The sequence below is a fragment of the Epinephelus lanceolatus genome, chromosome 13 (genome assembly GCF_041903045.1).
Source record: "Epinephelus lanceolatus isolate andai-2023 chromosome 13, ASM4190304v1, whole genome shotgun sequence".
Taxonomy (NCBI): domain Eukaryota; kingdom Metazoa; phylum Chordata; class Actinopteri; order Perciformes; family Serranidae; genus Epinephelus; species Epinephelus lanceolatus.
Window position 1 is genome coordinate 24,992,510 of NC_135746.1, and position 18,814 is coordinate 25,011,323.

Genomic DNA, 18,814 nt, shown 5'->3' on the forward strand with positions numbered 1-18,814 from the left:
CAATGACAACACACACACACACACACACACACACACACACACACACACACACACACACTGCCGCTGGTACAGTATACCTCCGTCTCACTGTGGGAACTTTAATTTGTTGAATTACCTTTTCAAAAAAATCCTCACGTTTCCAACAAATACTGACCCGGAGGAAAACTACGGATGTTTAAATTCAAGCACAGACAACACACACAGTCACACGCATACAAGTACACCTAAGGTCTGCTCCCTTTATCAAAAACCAACAACCTTTGATTGTCTCTCAAAGCCGGCTCCTGATTTTTCATCCTGTTCTGTGTTTGCGTGGCCTCCCGGTCGATGTCTGACTGAATGTTGAAGAGGCGTGGGAAAAATACAGAGTGACTGGCAGCACATTTAATAACCATGACATTTCCACTGGTCATCACTAGAGAGCACTGTAAGCAACACGACAGCAGGCTTGGGCACCACAAAATACAACAGAATACAGAAGAAAAAGCATATAGTCCGGCTTTAGCCAGAATTAAGAAAGAAAGCCATTTAAATAATATAGCTAGTGACCTTTTTCTTGAGGAACTAAACACTGATGTCAGTTGTACTTTACCAAGAGAACAACTTATTTATTGGAATTATAATACAAGGAAATAAATTAACCTGGGGGGAGAAAGTCCCCTCTTACTTTTCCCTCCCAAAAATGTCTCTGTCTTTTCTTATCAGCTGGCTCTCTGTATTCCAGACAGTGGGATGGCGAGCAGAGTCCTCCCTTTCCTTTTCCCCGCAGCATGATGCGTCACTGGAAGAAGATGGAGGCTCTTGTGCAGCACAGACTGGTGTCTTTTAAATTAAACCTTTCAAAAATCGAACTTCTATCCCAGAGCAAACTCTCCCCCTTTTGTTTGAGAGGGACAGGAGTCCTGACTTCTTCCTATTGCTTTTAAGACATACAATTGGGATGGACCAAAGCACTCTGGATATCAGTCATTAATGGCACCACTTGCCGATGGCTTATAAATACACTCCTCTGTCAGGTGTTGGTTTGTGCTGTGGAGGCAGACAGGATGCAGTAATCCAGATCTGAGAGACACAGAGGAGGAAAAAAAAAGAAAAGAACACTGTACAAATCCACGTTTCCTTCATGTTCAGAGGCAGATGGACCTGCTTCCATGTCGGTGGCTGACGGACAAACAGCCGCGATGACCCTTCACTTCTGAGGAAACTTCTATACACTCCATTTACATGTGAAGGAAATGAAAACCTCTCCTGTGTCCTATGGTCTTCAGATTTATTACATGTGTTTCTTTGTGGCCGGGCTGGCAGATTGGTTGCGTACCTGTTGCGTGGCATTTCAGAGACGTCTTCTCTTAAGTCATATGGATGTCTCTGCTACCCTCTGCTGTGGCGGGTTTGGTTTGGCACAGAAGACTTAAGTTACGTCTCAGAGAAGATGGGCAACGTTAGAAAAAAGTGACGGAGCAAAGAGGAAAAGGCCAGATATCTGCTGAAGGGTGTCTCTACAGTAAAAAGAGAAGTACATCCACTGAGGAAACATGGCGGAGGGAGTCTTTCCATTCACGTCAGGAAGAGTCAAAGCTGAGGGAGGGGAAGAGCTTCCTCTTTGTTGGCAATTTTGCAAAAACAATTTTGGCACAGCAATATGAGAGAAAGATCAATTCAGCAACGCTCTCGTGGTCCCATTGCGGAGTAGAGGTCAGTCCTTCATCATCTGATAAATGAGTCTCATCCTGAGAAAGTCAACAGAGGGGTCTGTGGAGACTGAGGCTGGTCGACAATATTACCCACAGATGTTTGAAGCCAATGGAAGATGGTCGGAGGGTTCAGCATCAGGCCGACTGAGTCCAAAAGCAAGTCTCTTTTCTTGTGCGCAATTTCTTCCCCCTCTGCCTCGCCGTCCAGACTGTGTGTGCTGATGTATGCGTTTGTGTTCGTGCGTGTTAAAATGTGCAGGTCGGAGTCAGTTCATGTCAATGGTGTTAAAGACCCACTCTGTGAACTTCTTGAGCTTGGCGGCGGATGTCTGTGACTCCTCCTGCAGTCTCTGGTTGTCCTCCCACAGCCTCTTGATCTGACCCTGTAGTCTCACCTTCTCTTCACGCTCCTGTGGAAGATGAACAAAGGTCGGGTAAAATTAAGAAATTAAACCAGTTATTAAAGCTGGGTAGGCAGTTTAATTCTGGTTTAACTGGGTAAAAATACCACAGTAAACTTGGAGCTTATTGTTATTAAGTGGACTTAGAGAAAAGTTCTACACCTCCTCCTGACTCTGTTTTTAAGTCTTTAGAAAATCTAATCCTTGACGGGAGACTTTGGACTTGCAGAATTGAAGACTTTTTTCATGAGCACATCCCTTCATTGAAAGTCTGACTTAATGGCAGAGAATCCTACAGAGGAAATTACTATACTCGCATTGGCAACATCTGCCTAAACCGCAAACTGACTTATCAAAGAGTCTAATCAGTGAAGCGTTTCAAAGATGGAGAGAAATGTTGCTAATAGTTTAGCCTTTTGCTTACTGGAGCTAAGGACTCATGGTTGCAACCTCAAGTTAATGTTCATGTAAGTGATGTTAGTGGAAGCTTCGAATATCAGTGTGTCCTTCGCTTCACTCCCCGCCGCTATAGACCACCTCACCAGAAGGAAAGTGGGCAGCAGCTCTAGAGATGGTCCCCTATGTCAGTGGCTGCAGCAACTCGAATCCAGTCAGCACAAACCCCAGCACCAGGGGACCAGACAGTCAAAACTCGCTGCTGGATCAGCAAACTTTCTGTTGCTGCCATTACACAGTTAGACCCAGTGCTCAGTGCTCAGTGCTGCTGCCACCAGCCTGCTGTGTCAATCAGTGCTGGGGGTGCACTGGCTGAAATTGAGCCGCTGCAGCTGCACAACGAAGGTCCGTCCTCTGAGCTGCTGCCCACTCTCCTCCAGAGGAAGCATTCCACAGCAGCGTGGAGCGATGTGGAGGGATTGTGAGGTGGTTTACTGTATGGATTGTGTGTATACACCCATGGTTGTGTGGTGGGGGGGCTTAGGAAAAAGAGGGGCGAAGGGGAAGCTGCATGAAGAGGGTGTATTTTCAAATTCTGCCTTTTTTTCTCCTTTGTTTGTTTTGGAGTCTTTGTTTGCCTCTCCCAGATTTCTGCATACCGCAGCTTTAAGTAGTTATCTCTGGAGAACAATACTGATGGAATAGTTGTTGTAATGGAGTGTCTCACAAGTAGTACAATAAAAACAAAACCATTAAACACTCAGGACTCAATGTAAACACCTCACTCTGTATAAATACAATAAACTCTATCTGTTTGCTGTTTACATAAACATCTCAGGCCTGCAGACAGTGAGTCACACTCGATTGAACTTCAGGGCTTTGTGGGTAGATTTTTATCAGTTGACATTTTGAATCTGCCAAAAGCACAACAAAAGTAAATCCCTGGTTGGATGCATGAACATAAATACGTATCCAGTTGAAGAAAACAAACTGTGGGGAGCGTCGTGCTGTCAGTCAGCTGCAGGCTGATTGCTACTGGCTGGAGGGAGGGTGAAAGAGGCGAGAGTGAAGCATATTAGTTTTCCTGGTGTCAAACTAATCTACTGCTACTTTAAAAAATGCAGACAGCTGAACACTTTCCAGCATTTCACAGGCAGCTGAGAGTTTACCAAGAGTTGCGTAAGAAATAAATCACAACCACACTGCAGCTATTCTGTGGGTGAGAACTCCTCGCTGTTAACAGGTCAAAGTAGTTAAGGCTTGGCCATAAAGTCTGCAGCTCGCAGTCCAAATGTTTTAAAGGAACTGCAGAGGACCTTTTAGCTTCCAATCCTGTCAGCTAAACAGTTTCCTTGATGCTGCTTTCATAAGGAGAATTTGGTGTGAATAATTCATCCCGTCTGGGATTAACATTAAAGGCTGGAGCTGCTGGTATAAAGGTGTGAGGAAGGTTTTCTTGGTACACTCTGGGCTGGTTCTTCACAGCCAGAGTCTATTATCTTGAAACTTACAGGATAAAGGTCACAGTCTGAGGTTAGTTTCTTGATTTTTGACTACAGTAGAGACATGGGCCCTGATGACACAGAGTTTTAGCAGTCAGGGGCGGTGTTTTGTAATTGTTTTTAATGAGAGGAAGTGAAGTGTTTTGTTCGCTGCTTTTGTGTTGCATTTTTGCAGGAGCACTGGTTGTCTCAAGTGGAAAATACTTCAGCTCAGAGTGAAAAGGGGCCTGACGTCACTGATGTTTTTTTCCTACTGACCAATCAGATTAATTCAGAGTCTGGCCTTCTGTAGTGACGATGACAGCAAGCGGTAGCGTATAGGTTTGTGTTAAGCTAACGTTAGCACACTTTCATCATCGCCCTACTGCAAAACATGTCTGAACAAACTGTGGCCTCAACTTCTTTCTCAGCTACTTTCACAGGATGTCTACAGGTATCAGACAGTTAAATCTAATGCTTTTTAAAACTCGTTCAAGACATCTTTGAACCAAATTAAGCACAGATGTTTGGACAAATCATGTTTTACTTATTTAAGCATTGCAGGTAAGTAGTATCCATGTGGTCTTGTGCAGAGGTAAGTAGTACATTTTGCACATGTGGGCAAAATGTGCAAGAATGAAGTATAATGGCGGTATTGTAGTTTTTTAAAGATTTGTATGTACATTAGAAATGTGGACTTTTACAAAGAAAGGCTTCACTCATTTTCACAAAGAGAAATTTAAGAAATGATAAATGAAATAAGATTCAATGTTTGCAGTAGTTAAGACCTCACAAATTCAAATCTAATACTATCAAATGACTTTAAGGCCTTATTGTTGTAACACTGAATTTAGGACATTTTCAGAATTTTTAAGGACCTGTATACACCCTGTTACAGCTACGTTTTACCAACAGTAACAAGGCCTGGTGTCTGACAGCAGATTGCCAAACTGTCCACAACTCATCCCAAAATAAGTCTTGAACCGACCATCATCCAGGCCAGGCTGGTGGACCCACTGGTGGTACTCCCCATGCTTTCTCCTCTTTCTGAGGATCTCATACACAGATCTCAGTTTCTCTGTGACCAATGTACTGTTTGGCTCTGATTGATGGTGAGAGGTAGTTTCCAAAGGAAGTGTCCTCCGCCTGTCCATTTTTTATGCAGATTTTTTTTTTTTTAAAAAAAGGTACAGATTACAAATTTTGTCCCCAAAGGAAAACTGTTTTCTCTAATGAAAAAAAGTTTTCACTCTGTTCATCACACTCATTTTTATTGCAGCTAAATGTATGAAACTAAATGGACTGAGAAAGCAACTGATTTCATCATTCTAGTAGGTACTTGGCATCCATGTATCGCTACGATATTGTCACGCAACATATCACGATATTATGCTGTATCGCCCACCCTTAGTATTGCAACCTGCAAAATGCATTCTGTCTGAGCAGGGCCTTTAGGGAGAAGGTGAACATGTTTGCAGCATAGATGTGATGTCACAAAATCTGCAACAATTGTTTGACTCTGGGGAGTTAGCCTGGATCTGGACCTGCTTCTGCAGCAAGCAGCACATCCCTTTAACCACTGCGGACACGGTGGAAGTAACTGAAATGTAGAGACAAATTGGTAAAGTGTGTACAGGAAACCATTTGGGTCCATTACTTTAAGTGATTTTTTTTTAAGAGTAGAGGAGCAGAATTAAAATGTTCCCCTCCCTCCAGGTGATCTGAAGTAAAAATAATAGTTTGAGTGATTGCAGTGACATCTGAGTCAGTGGTTAATGATAAGAAGCAGAGCAGAACCAAATTAACAGTGGCAGCGCTCGACTGCTGGCTGTGTATTTTCTATTGAAGACAAAATATTTGTTTACACCCCCTGCTCCCTGCTCCGCTGTATGCAAATCAACCATAGACTTTCATTTGTCACTTTTCACTCCAGCTACTGGAGCTTGAATAGAGGAAGGGAACCAGAGAATGATCTTTTAGCCAAACACAGAGGAAAAGTTGTAAACATGCAGACAGAAGTGCTCCAATAAACTACAATAAAACTCTGACACAGTATAAGCAGTTTGTGTATGTGTATGTGTGTTCTCTCCCACCTTCTTCAGGTCCTCCTGGAGCATCTTCACCATGGCCTCCAGCTTGGTCACCTTCCTCTCCAGCCCTATGTGACCCTCACTGTGGAGAGGTGAAGGGAAAAATGCAAAGTGATCTTGCTTCATTACTCAATATTGTGTGGCTGACCACACGCAGTATATTTTGAAAGTTAAGCCAAGGGCCGTTTAAAATTGGTCCACGTGCCAAGATTGGACTTTGGACATGCCTGGTGTATGGGTATGGTGTTACCTAGAAGAGGGTCGTGACAGTGGAGCAGGCTGCAGCTCTATGTGGGGCTGTTGGGGACTGGAGGCACCGCTGCTTCGGTGGTTTGAATCTCCAAACACGTAACTTCTCTGGACTGGAGGAAGAGAGAAAAGCACAAAGGTTAAGACAGACTATATCGGTATGACTTGACACAACCTTTAGGCTAATTTCATGTTACCTTTAACTTTATCTCTGAGTTTTAACACACAGAACTCCCCAAAGTCTGTGGCTTAGTTAAATGCACTACAGCAAAACCACATAAAGGACAGATATGTACAGTAATTAGTGATTTATAGTACCATAATGTGTGTTTCTTTCACTCTCAAAGGTATTGGCCACATCCACCAGGTGTGTCCACTCTAGAGGACTGTCCCTGTCCTGAGACGGGAGGGGCATTAGTTCCTGAGGGAGGGGTCCACGGTGACGCTCCACCAAATCCACCAATGATGTGTCAGAAGCCGAAAGGTCGCCTGTAAGCAGAAATGTAATTGTGAAAAGAACTGAATGTAAAATTACTGTTTGTATGGCCATCATGTATTTTCAGTCACAAGGGGGCAGCAGATACACACCAGCCAAATCAGGTCCATCACACACTTTTACTGTTTATTACAGTTATTTTTTATCATATTAGAAACAAATCACATGATGTAGTGTGGATGGATTAACCTCCACTGCTGTCACTCCATGGATAAAGTGACTACAGAACATGAAAAACTACAGTTACAAAATATAGTCTTTTACAAATCAACAGAAGCCCCTATTAACATCTTCTGAATATGAACTGACTCCAGCTGTTACCTACACTCTTCAACATCCTTCTTACCATGAAGTTTGACTCCCAGCTTATAGGAGGGCCGTCGTAGGGGAACACCACGGGTGGTGGGTGAGCGTGGGAGGGTGGAGCAGCTGAAGAGAACATCAGGGCTAAGTGCTGGTTCAGCCACTGCGTCACACAGGGGGGGGAGGCGCTGGCCACGATAGATACTCTCATCTGAAAGGGTACGATGGAGCGAGCCACGGCGCCTCAGAGGCTGGCTGGGTGGTGATTTCTGACTATGCTGCACAGGATAGAGGGGAAGTGTCATTGTAATATTTCTGAAACACAGGATGAACCCACGCATGCCATGGGTGAACACCTACATTACGATCAATGACATCAATGGTTCTGTATGTGGGAAAACGTTGTCTAGTTTAAGTCATTTTTTATGACATAAATCACAAACTGATTTTGTCATTTACAACCTAATCACCAGAAAAAATGTTGCCATTGTCAGCAAACCACAGATCCGTTACATTAACACATTATCTGTTTATGTTTCGGCATAAAAACACTTGGTTATGGTTAGGAAATGACCATGTTTTGGCTTAAACTACCCAGTTTTGGGGGCGTAATCCTTGCATGAAATGCAGTGATGTCTCCGTAAAAAAAAAAAAACACCACTTTTCATGCTGCTATCCCTGCAAGTGGGTCACTAGAAAACTTCCATGTTTGGAACCTAAAAAGCCAACAGCAACACAGCAATGACTCGCTAAAACACAACCAGTTTTGGTTACTTGATGGTCTCAAACAATAGTCTGCAGCTTGACAGGTATCTAGCTGACATGACATGCCATCCACCATCACCTCCGCCTTCATCTTATACATCATGTCTCTTTAGAAATGAAATGATACTTATGAAACATGCAAATGTAATGTATTAGTTGTTTGCAGAAATGCACAACACCAACATTTTTTTCTGGCAACTGGGCTGTCATTTCTTGCCTGATTTTTACTTTGATATTTGCTAACACAATTTACACCAATAATGAAATGGATGTAACTCATTGAGGTTTCCAAATGTACCCGTCCTATCACAAAGATTTCTTTAGATGAGAAACACACTCAGAGGGTGCTGTGTCGGGAGCAGAATTATAACAACCTGATTAAAATGATAGCAGCAGAGTACCATAATCTGCTGTTAATCAAATTTACTCACCAGAAGTATTGAAGTATAACAGCCTATAGAAACTCCAGCAGCAACATGTTGCTACAATATGTGTTCCTATGTGTTTACGAACAGGTTGTTCCTGAAACGAGCCTGCAGACGTACCTTTTCCTTATGCCTGCGTGGAGGTGGAGGGCTGTCTGGGGCGTTGTGTCTCTTCACATCTTCCTCCATAGTAGATTTGGCGTGAGGCTGAGGTGAGTGCATGTCTCGGAGAGAGGGCCTGGCTGCTGGGGTTGGAACTTCCACTCCACCCTCTCCTGGAGACTTCCTGTAACACACACAAACAGACACAGACAGACAATTAATCAAAGCCATTCATGAGAGTTTTATTATGCACGCTAAAATGTCGTCTCTATATTATTAAAGTAGAACTAATAAATAATAAAAACATGTGGTCAGCTTCACCAGTAGAGCCTGTAACTGGGAAACTATTTTCAGTTACTGCATTAAGACTTGAGTGTAATACCATCTTCAATCACAAGGGGGTGATCAAGTAGTGCACATATTATTACTACCAAAAGACATTAATAGGAGAGTACAGTGGGTGGATGAATAATGGGATCCAAAGCAGTGTTATACATCAGCACTACAATAAATACTACCATTGTAAAGCTGGTAGTGTTCATTTTGTCACTCCAATATACATTCAGGGATGAAGAGGATGAAGAATGCTGCAGTCTGGTACCAGACAACAACACTGCATCGTCACCTCTGACATGGTGTCAACATAAACATTATAAGCTTAACAAAAGGTAGTATTGGTGGAGTGTTACTGTGAATAAATTGCATTATATTGCACAAGTGTTTGTGTACATTTGTCCACAGCCTGCAGGAACTGGTAGGTACATTCACGGCTATTTTAAGCACTGTAGAAAACTGTTACAAAATAAAAGGGACCAAAAAGCTGGTAGAAAGTGAATGTTGTGATGACTGTGTTTTAAAGGGCCACCTGTTGCACCTTTGAGCATTTCATTTAAACTCCACAAACTCTGGTGGCACCATCAACACCACATAACTCTGTTACTGTGTTCAGTTTAAATTCACTGCTGGACGTGGAACTACAATTAAAGACCAATTTAAAGGTTCTGTTTGTAACTTTTTACATGTATTTATTGTTTTTTATTGACAATGGGTTGTAACGTAACTTAAAAATTAAGACCATACCTGACTTTCTGGGTTGCTTACAACAGCCTGTGGACTGACTTCTATGAAAAGGCTCGAACACATGCTGCGTCTTTAACCACGTGCAAAACGTGGGGTCGGGCGCTGGGTGCTACTCTGTGCCAACTTTCAAGAGCGTAGAGGCAGGTAGTGTCTAAGGTTGCTAAGCGACCATACCCAGCACCGTATCATAGCCTACTTACCAGAAGTCATGAGTGCAGAGTTGATCATCTCTCTGACGTTGTTTTGTAAATGTGTATTAGACCTAAAATAATGTCGGTGGGACAGATGTAAAGCTCTGGGCAGCCTGCATTAAAATGATCAACATCTCCTCCATATTTACCATGGACTGATAGTTACAGAAGAAAGGAATGAAATCGGTTGGCTGTGGTTGGTTGTTCCTCGGCACATGACATGCAGTGCACACTGCAACAGTTGCTAATGTTCACCCACCATAGCAGAGTCACAACATGCTGTGTTTCTATTACACTTATTCGGCAACGGTGGCCCAGCAGAAAAAGACCTTTACTCAAAGCCCTGTAGCAACTCAAATATAGCCTGAGAAATACAAAGCACTGCAGATCTGTTTGATTTTGATCCCAGATCGCCCTGAGTCCCTGCTGGATGAGCAAACTTTCTGTTGCTGCCGTTATCAGGTTAGACGCAGCACTGCTGCTGGCCAGCAGCCTGCCATGAACCATGGAGATGGGGCTTGAATTCGTGTTGCCACAGTGGCTAAGGTCTGAGCTGGAAAGTTGTGCCCTAGGAGCAGGAAGGTCTGCAGGCTACTCTAGCCAGCTAAACTAAGTCTTAGTCTGATAAACAGTAAATATATCAAATTCAGTGCCTCATATCATAATTTCAGTTCTCCTTAATGCTAAAAAACAATCCTGATGTGAAATATATAGTGATATTGTAGTTTTAGCTGACTAATGTTTGCTAACGTAGGCTTGCTTGCTAACATGGACAAATTGCTAGCTAGCTAATGTCACAAAATACTGTCTTAAGTGTTTAACGTCACCCAATCTGGAAATCCATCGGTTAAAAAAAAAAAAAATTTTTTCTTCCTTTACCTCTGGAGGCACAGCCCAGAGTTTTTCGACTAACCGGAAGTGAAGGGGCCTCACGCCCTTCACTTCCGGCGGTGCCCCCAGGGAATCGCTGTGTTGTTTACAAATACCTCGGGTAGAAAACCAGCAGAGTTTAGCTATATATCACATTTTTCACATCACTATATCACCGTGTAGACTAATCTGATGTTTGTTAAGTCTATAAACACAATGACTGAACAAACGTTACTATTTCTGTGTGCACGTAATTAATATAGTTATCGTAGATTAGCTGGGCTAACCGTTAGCTGTTAACATTAGCCGTTAGCGTTGTCTATAACCATAAACTGTATAAAAATAAGGTAATAACTCAATAAACGGTCCGTGAATAAAATATTTTTTCCAGCGAATATCTTAGTTACAACATGATTGAGCTAGCAAAGCAGTTTTGTGTTGCTATGTGTGGTATTTATTCAGTTATGGGAAATCACAATGTCTAGAAAGCATCAGTGGCTGCAGCTGACAGGGACAGTTAGCAAAGCTAACATCAGGATGTCATCTGTTAAAAGCCTCCCGTTGCCAGATACGACATGAAACTACTCCAGTTAGCTCAATCTTGTTGTAACTCAGACATCCGCTGGAAAAAATATTTTCTTTCATGTTGACGGCGTTTTGGGTGGAGCGGTCGCTATGGACACGGAGCTTGCTGTTTCTGTAGGTACACATTTCCTGGGGACACCTGCATGTCTCGGCCACGCCCCCTCCATTGTGATTGGCTAAAGCGCAGCATCGTTCAGACTCAAAACCCCGCCCTCCCCCCTCTCTAGTCATCTTTCACACAGGGCTGTCGACAGATTCTACAATGTAGATTGCAGAATCTGTCTTGAGAGATTAAACGTCACCTAATTCACTCCAGGGCTCATTTGGCTGATAAATTTGCTAGGTTGCCGTTTGCACATTACTTTACCAGCTACCATTACGAAGCAACTACCGCCAGAACAACACAACGTAGCTTAGTTACAGCTAGCTGGCTAAACTTAACCTTCTTGCTTGCTTATATTTCTGAGTGGATCTACTTGTTTGCTAACTTGCCAAATTACTTGTACAGCCATAATGATCCATATTATACTAACTAATGTATTATGACAAATGGCACTGATTTAGTTAACGATAAAAGACCTAACGGTACAAAGTGCTTTCTACTAGCCAAGAGCGATGCAAGGGTGGCCAAAAGGCTAACCATAACCTGAGCTAGGGTTAGCCTGCTAGCTGTAACTAAGCTACGCTGTGTTGTGTTTCCAGCACTCTATCAATACGATGATGTACAATGACAGTCTTGTGTTCGTTACTGTTAGGCCGATGATGATGTGCAAGCAAGAGCATCACAATGCTGACTGCAGTGTATTAATGACCTCAGAAAGAGGGGTCTGAAAGTTATATGCAGAACCTTGATTTTTTCTTCTTTTCTGTTTGTTTTTTTCTTTCCTCCGTCCTTACTTGCGTGTGTCTCCAAAGTCGACGGAATTGATGGTGGAGCCGGGTTTCCTCCAGCCAATCAGGTACTTGGACTGAGCTCCTTGGCGGGGGTAGAAGCTCTTGGGCCCAGGGGAAGCGGAGGACTGGGATGACGGGGAGGTGGCTGAAGAGGAAGACTCCTCTCTTGGGGAGCTGTGGCCTGAGTGCCTGGCACTGATGGACAAACAGAGCAGAGAGCATGACAGGGGTTATTCATCTTGGAAATGCACCAACACACCAATGAAAGACACACACAAGTTAAATCATAATCCTGGATTTGAAACCATCTTTAGGCAATGACTGGTTTGTTTTATAGTTTACCTGGATTCTATAGTGTTTAGAGAGGACAATCTAAACATTTTCACGCCTGAAGATATTATTTTGGTCCTGGGTTAAGCATTAATAACAAATCTTTATGTGTAATATTCTAATCAAAGAGGAACTTCCAGGGAGGACATACATTATTGAGTAACAGATGGAAGATTATATCAAAGTTTCACCTGCGGTCAAGCCAATCTTGGCAAACTCATTTCAGAGCCCCCTCTTACTCCCCCTCCGCCACTGTGACAGAATACAAATGGAGCTTAAATGCCGGACAGATGATGCCCAGGTCATGAAGTGTAACTCTATCTGAACGTTGGTCAAATGGGAAGAGCGAGACACTGGAGTTCTCTGAGCTACAGACATCCAGTTCAAGCTCTGAAAATTTGGACACGTGTTCCACATTTCCTGAGGCCTAATGTGGAAAGATAAGAGGGAGTTAAAATTGCTCCCGTGCTCGGTTTCCAGGAAAGACTCATTGAGAGGGAGGAGGTCTAGTGTGTGTCCCTCTGAGGCGAAGAAATATTAGCTTGAGTAATGAGAATTGGAAACACGCTGCGTAGGTCAGGCACAGACTGCGACGACACATGACAAAGTGGAAGAGGTCAAATTTAAAATTAAAACAGAAATTAGATAAAACTGTAAAATGTAACTTTTATTGAGAGAAATGAGATTCATGCTTTATTCATTATCAGTCTGTACTGATGGAAATGCTCTCGCAGCCGTTTTACGCTGCTGGTTTCAAATGTTTAGTGTGTATGTTAACGGTCAGCTGCTTGTCCTGTTAAGGTTATCAGTGGCAAAAGATGGCGAGGTGGAGAAACTGACGAATATTTTTTGGCGCATGTCATTTTTGGCTTTTGTTCGTATGTACATTTTTGGTACGGATCCTACGTATAGTTTTATAAGTGAGACGCCTGTTGCATTTGTTTTGAAGAACAAGAGACCTTTGCTAATAATTCGGCTCCTGGTAAAAATCAGTGAACACCAAAGAAATCCTAACCAGGAGTTCACGCTTGGCGCATGGGAGAAGTTTCAGCTGGTTGCAATCGTCAATCCTCACCACTAGATGCCACTAAATCCTACACACTACTTCTTTAAAAGACAAGCAATACCTACCGAGACCACTCATTAATGATTATGTGTTTATGTTCATGAACTGTGAGCAGTTCAGCCAAAGAGGGAATCCCTTCTCACATTAATTTCACTAGTTTAAATAGAGGTCCAAAAATGAACAAGCAGACATGTTTTTCTTCTTCTGTCTTAACTCATTAATCAGATCGTCACCCCCCCCCCAGGTTTGTAACCGCTCCATTAAATCACAAAACTGTATATTGTCCTGTTCTGCACAGACACACTAACTTCCCCTCACACACAAACACACACACAGACCTTGAGTGTGATCCAGCTTCACTCAGACTGTAAGTGCTGCTGTCTCTAACCAGGAGATGAGTAGGTGGGCTTCGGCCTGTCCCTTCGTGACTCCTTTCTCCTGGAGGGCCCGGAGACTCAGCAGCAGCCGGCGACCTCTCCAGCATCCTGCGGCCTCCCTCTGTGGGGCTGTGCCATGGAGACCGCTCCCTGCTCTCCCTGCCTCCGCTGGGAGCCAGCAGAGAGGTGGTGCTGCCGTGATGAGAGTGGGGGTGTGAGTGATGAGAGGCGCCATAAGAGCTGGTGTCAATGCCACTGTCTGCTGACGCCCCCTGGAGGTAGCCTCCACCTCCCAGGCCATTAGGCTCTGTCTCCCCCTGGTCACCACTGGAGCCTCCACCCGCTCCCATTTCGTACCATTTATCACTGTCGCTGTGGCCCCCGCTGGAAGCTGTGCTGGATAGAGTGTTACTGCTGGAGTGCCCGGAGTAAGGGCCGTCCGACTGCCAGGACAAACAGGAAGTGGAAAAGCGAGGGGAAATGACAGTTGAGAGAGATTTCCATGTTAATGAAAACATCAGTTTTTCAACAACGTTAAATTTACTTTAAAATATCAGTCTACAAAATGATTAACTATGTTCACAGAGGTGCAGGAGACAGTAATAAAATGAAGTCATCTCAGCCCCAGAACTTGGAAAAAGAGGTGTTAGAGAGTATCTAAACTGTCAGAGCTCTAATGGTGTAGGTAAACAGTGTAAGATGGGTGTAGAGCCTGACCTGGCTGCCCTTCTTTGGGGACAGGTGTATGACCTGTTCCTGCCTCTGGATGCGGGGAGCTCCCGAATAGCCTTGGCCAGACTTGGATGCTGGGGCCTCTGCAATAAACAGAGCAATGAACACAGCTGGGGTTAGTGACAAACACATGCACAGAGCCTGCGGTGCAAACAGATGATTTGTTGATGATTCAACAGAGAAGTCGTTCTCCTCTCTGCTCACTTGTGTGTATTTTGCTATTACAGCACTCAGGCTTCCTCGAGGTTCATAACAATGACATCGTTCTCATTCTGCCTCCGTCGTGGCCATGGACAAAAACCTGAATCACTTGTCATGAAAAGTAACACACATCAAACAGAGATTCGTCCCCAGACAGTCCCTGCTGGCTTTGTTTGTTCTGGGCAAGCTGTTCCACGTGAGGGAGTGTGTGTATCTGTCCTGGAGCAAAACTCGGGGTATAAATGGGACTGTTGTGTAATTGTCTACATGTTACGCAACAAGACATACAGAGTAGGCAGCTAATGACCACAGCACCATGAGAGGCAGAGCTAAGGGAGGTATCATAACATCTGCTGGGGTAAATCTAGTAACGTAGTGAACCCCCCCATATCACACTTAGAATATTCATTACTCTGCATAGTTTTCTCTGCATAGCGGCCCAAAGGGCTCTCTGCACTAATTACAGATAGCTGCACGTGTGTGTGTGTGCCTGCTTGTTTGAGTGCCTGTGCATATATAGACAAGTATATACTCATCGGCCACTTTATTAGGTACACCTGCTCAACCGCATGTTAACACAAATAGCTAATCAGCCAATCACATGGCAGCAACTCCATGCATTTAGGCATGTAGACATGGCCAAGACGACGTGATGAAGTTCAAACTGAGCATCAGAATGTGGAAGAAAGGTGATCTGTGATTTTGAACGTGGTATGGTTGTTGGTGCCAGATGAGCTGGTCTCAGTATCTCAGAAACTGCTGATCCACTGGGATTTTCACACACAACCATCTCTAGGGTTTACAGAGGGTGGTCCAAAAAAGAGAAAACATCCAGTGAGCAGCAGTTCTCTGGGTGAAAATGCCTTGTTGATGCCAGAGGTCAGAGGAGAATGGCCAGACTGGTTCAAGATGATAGAAAGGCAACAGTAACTCAAATAACCACTCGTTACATCCAAGGTATGCAGAAGACCATCTCTGAACCAACAACACGTGGAACCTTGAAGCAGATGGGCTACAGCAGCAGAAGACCACACCAGGTGCCACTCCTGTCAGCTAACAACAGGAAACTGAGGCTACACTTCACACAGGCTCACCAAAATTGGACAATAGAAGATTGGAAAAACGTTGCCTGGTCTGATGAGTCTGGATTTCTGCTGCAACATTCAGATGGTAGGGTCAGAGTTTGGTGTAAACAACATGAAAGCATGGATCCATCCTGCCTTGTATCAACGGTTCAGGCTGGTGGTGGTGGTGTAATGGTGTGGGGGATTCTTGGCACACTTTGGGTCCCTTAGTACCAACTGAGCATGGTTTAAACACCACAGCCTACCTGAGTATTGTTGCTGACCGTGTCCATCCCTTTATGACCACAGTGTACCCATCTTCTGATGGCTACTTCCAGCAGGATAACGCACCATGTCACAAAGCTCAAATCATCTCAAACTGGTTTCTTGAACATGACAATGAGTTCACTGTACTCCAATGGCCTCCACAGTCACCAGATCTCAGTCCAGTAGAGCACCTTTGGGATGTGGTGGAATGGGAGATTCACATCATGGATGTGCAGCTGACAAATCTGCAGCAGCCGTGTGATGCTATCATGTCAATATGGACCAAAATCTCTGAGGAATGTTTCCAGCACCTTGTTGAATCTGTGACTCCAAGAATCCAAGAAAAGGCAGTTCTGAAAAGGGAGTCAACCTGGTACTAATCTCTCAAGACAGATTCTGCAATTTACATTGTAGAAAGGAAGAAAAAAAAATGGATTTTCAGATTGACCTGGTACAAGCAAGGTGTACCTAATAAACTGGCAGGTGAGTGTATGTGACTACATATATCCGTGTGATAAATTCTTTTCCTGCATTCTGGTGAATTTCTATGCAACAATTTTGTGTGTTCTGCATCATTTTATGGTGTAAATGTCTTTAACTTTCAAAATAGAAATCCTCTTCTACTTCAGTGTTTTTAGGTGGTTGAGGGGTACCAGTCCCCGGTGTCCTCCTTGAAATCTATGCTCATAGGACTGCTCAACCAGATGTGTGGGTATGAAGACCCTGTGTCGTGACAAACCAAAATCACGATTTCCCAGCACCTTGGGTTAATGTATGCACTCCTGTACTCTTTAAAAACACTGTTCAGGTACTTAAAAAGTTCTGTGCATAGGAAGGGAAGTCATGACAAATAACAATTTCCTGCATCTCACCACTCATCCATCACATGAATTAATCATAAACCTGCCACAGGATATCAAAAGAAAATGGAGCAAATGCTGCGTTAAATAGATGCAGCTGGAAACCCTGATGCAATAATTACTCAAATGTAAAACCCTGTACATTAAAGACTGAAGTCATGTCCCGTTTGTGTGTGGCAGGCTTTGAAAGAGCAAAAATGAGTATTCTGCCCTCTGCGTGACTCGTGTTATTTCTGGACAGAGCGCAGCCACATCATGATTGCTGAAGACTAACGGGTCAAAGGGGTAAAAGCAGGAGGAAGAGGAACCACAGAGACGGCACAGTAGACTGTGAAGGGCCGGACACTTGGCTGACACGGTGAGTGCTGGCCCAGCCTGCATTGTTCCACCCTGACCAATAAAGACATAAGTGCTATAAACAACCACAAAATGAGAGACCAGGGCCTTTTCTCTGTGATTGTGGCGGTCAGGAACAGGTTGAGGACACGGCTGAAAGTTGGCTGGTCAACAATCAACCAAAGCAACATCCTGCTGGGAATTAGAGGAGCAGCAGAGGAGCATGTAGCTCCTGTGGCTTTCAGAGACCGAGCTGGAAAACAAGGAGAAAACTCCCAAAAACGATGCATGGGAGAATACTGGTAATTAAATGAGAGCCAGTGTACAAGAGCATGAAAAGATGAACAAGAGGCAAGCATAAGTGGCAGTGGAAGAATGGGGAGCAGACTGGAGGAAGGGAGGGAGGGAAGGAAGGGCACACAAAGAGAAGGTCGGCCAACTGCGGTGACAGGAAAGAAAGGAATGTCTCTCCTTTCTCTTTTATCTTTATTAAACCTTCCAGAAAGGACTGAAAAGTGACAGAGTGAAAGCCATATACTTTAATTGAGATCACTGTTTGATCTCAATTCCACCATTCAATAATTATCTCCTTCCTTTCGGTTTGTCTCATTAGCTTCCCACCCCTTTGTCTGCTTGCAGAGACATTAAGACCTTCTCTGTGAAGGCAATAAAATTCACAGCTTGCAGAAGAGGTGGAGGAAGAGGAGGAGGATGAAGAGGATGCTGTCAGAGTTGGTATCTCAGCTCCAAAAAGCTGTCCAGAGCAGATGAGGAGGCAAACAGAAACACCGTACACACACTCTTCTGGATCGTGTCGCTCCAAAGGATTCAGTAAAAAGGATAAATATGCATGATTTCTTTCCGGTGCCATCCCTCCTTCCCCTGCTGCTCAACAGTCAGTGCCCTCACATATAAAAACACATGTCCATGAGCGCACACACACACACACACACACACACACACACACGCGACCACAGACTGATGTTTAGAAAACCAGCGTTAGTTAAGACATATATATTGCTGAAAACATACCCACAATTATAGACAGTAGATGGCAGTTGGAGCCCCACCAGCAATGTACTGCTGTGAATGGGGGCAGCAGCCAAATGTATTTTAGCCACCTAAAAAAATCAGTATCGGTAAAGCACCCCACGTCATCTCTTTTTTCGCCATTGTCCAATTCGATGATTTGAGAGGCGGGCCTTCTGTGGTGGTCACTGAGTAATCCTAAAATATGCCTGGAAACAGCCATCTTCGAGGCGAAGCTCCTGGACCAACTGGTGGTACTCCCCATGGCCTACCCTCTTTTATAGGGTCTCATGTACCCACACAGATCTCTGTTTCCCTGTGACCAACAAACAATTTACTGACAGCCTCTCACCCTCAACCAGAGCTACAGCAAGTACCCTCTGCCTCAACATTTTAGAGACTAGATACCTATTACTGTCAAATAACTAAAATAAATAAACAGTAGATTGATTACACAGGAAGGTTAGTGTAAGGAGGTGATGGGGTGGTTGCCTGGCATTCAATTTTTAAAAAAAGGCAGCACAGTGCAC

At 43.9% G+C, this 18,814-nt stretch overlaps 1 protein-coding gene across 4 annotated transcripts in view; it reads right to left on the reverse strand.

Annotated features, from left to right (window-relative positions):
- Window positions 1–1,540: 1,540 nt before the first annotated feature.
- The window catches only part of sipa1l1 (signal-induced proliferation-associated 1 like 1), a 128,853-nt gene continuing 111,579 nt past the window's right edge, over window positions 1,541–18,814 (reverse strand). For 3 of the 4 annotated variants that reach the window (XM_033648515.2, XM_033648517.2, XM_078173905.1), the window contains 9 exons: window positions 14,513–14,610; window positions 13,757–14,238; window positions 12,026–12,217; window positions 8,421–8,586; window positions 7,154–7,388; window positions 6,630–6,800; window positions 6,313–6,424; window positions 6,066–6,144; window positions 1,541–2,104 (listed from right to left, as the gene is read on the reverse strand). In XM_033648515.2, the coding sequence (XP_033504406.2) occupies window positions 1,961–2,104; window positions 6,066–6,144; window positions 6,313–6,424; window positions 6,630–6,800; window positions 7,154–7,388; window positions 8,421–8,586; window positions 12,026–12,217; window positions 13,757–14,238; window positions 14,513–14,610 (1,679 nt within the window). In that variant the 3' untranslated portion in view covers window positions 1,541–1,960. The remainder of the gene's footprint in view (window positions 2,105–6,065; window positions 6,145–6,312; window positions 6,425–6,629; window positions 6,801–7,153; window positions 7,389–8,420; window positions 8,587–12,025; window positions 12,218–13,756; window positions 14,239–14,512; window positions 14,611–18,814) is intronic. The other variant, XM_078173906.1, reaches the window with a different exon arrangement.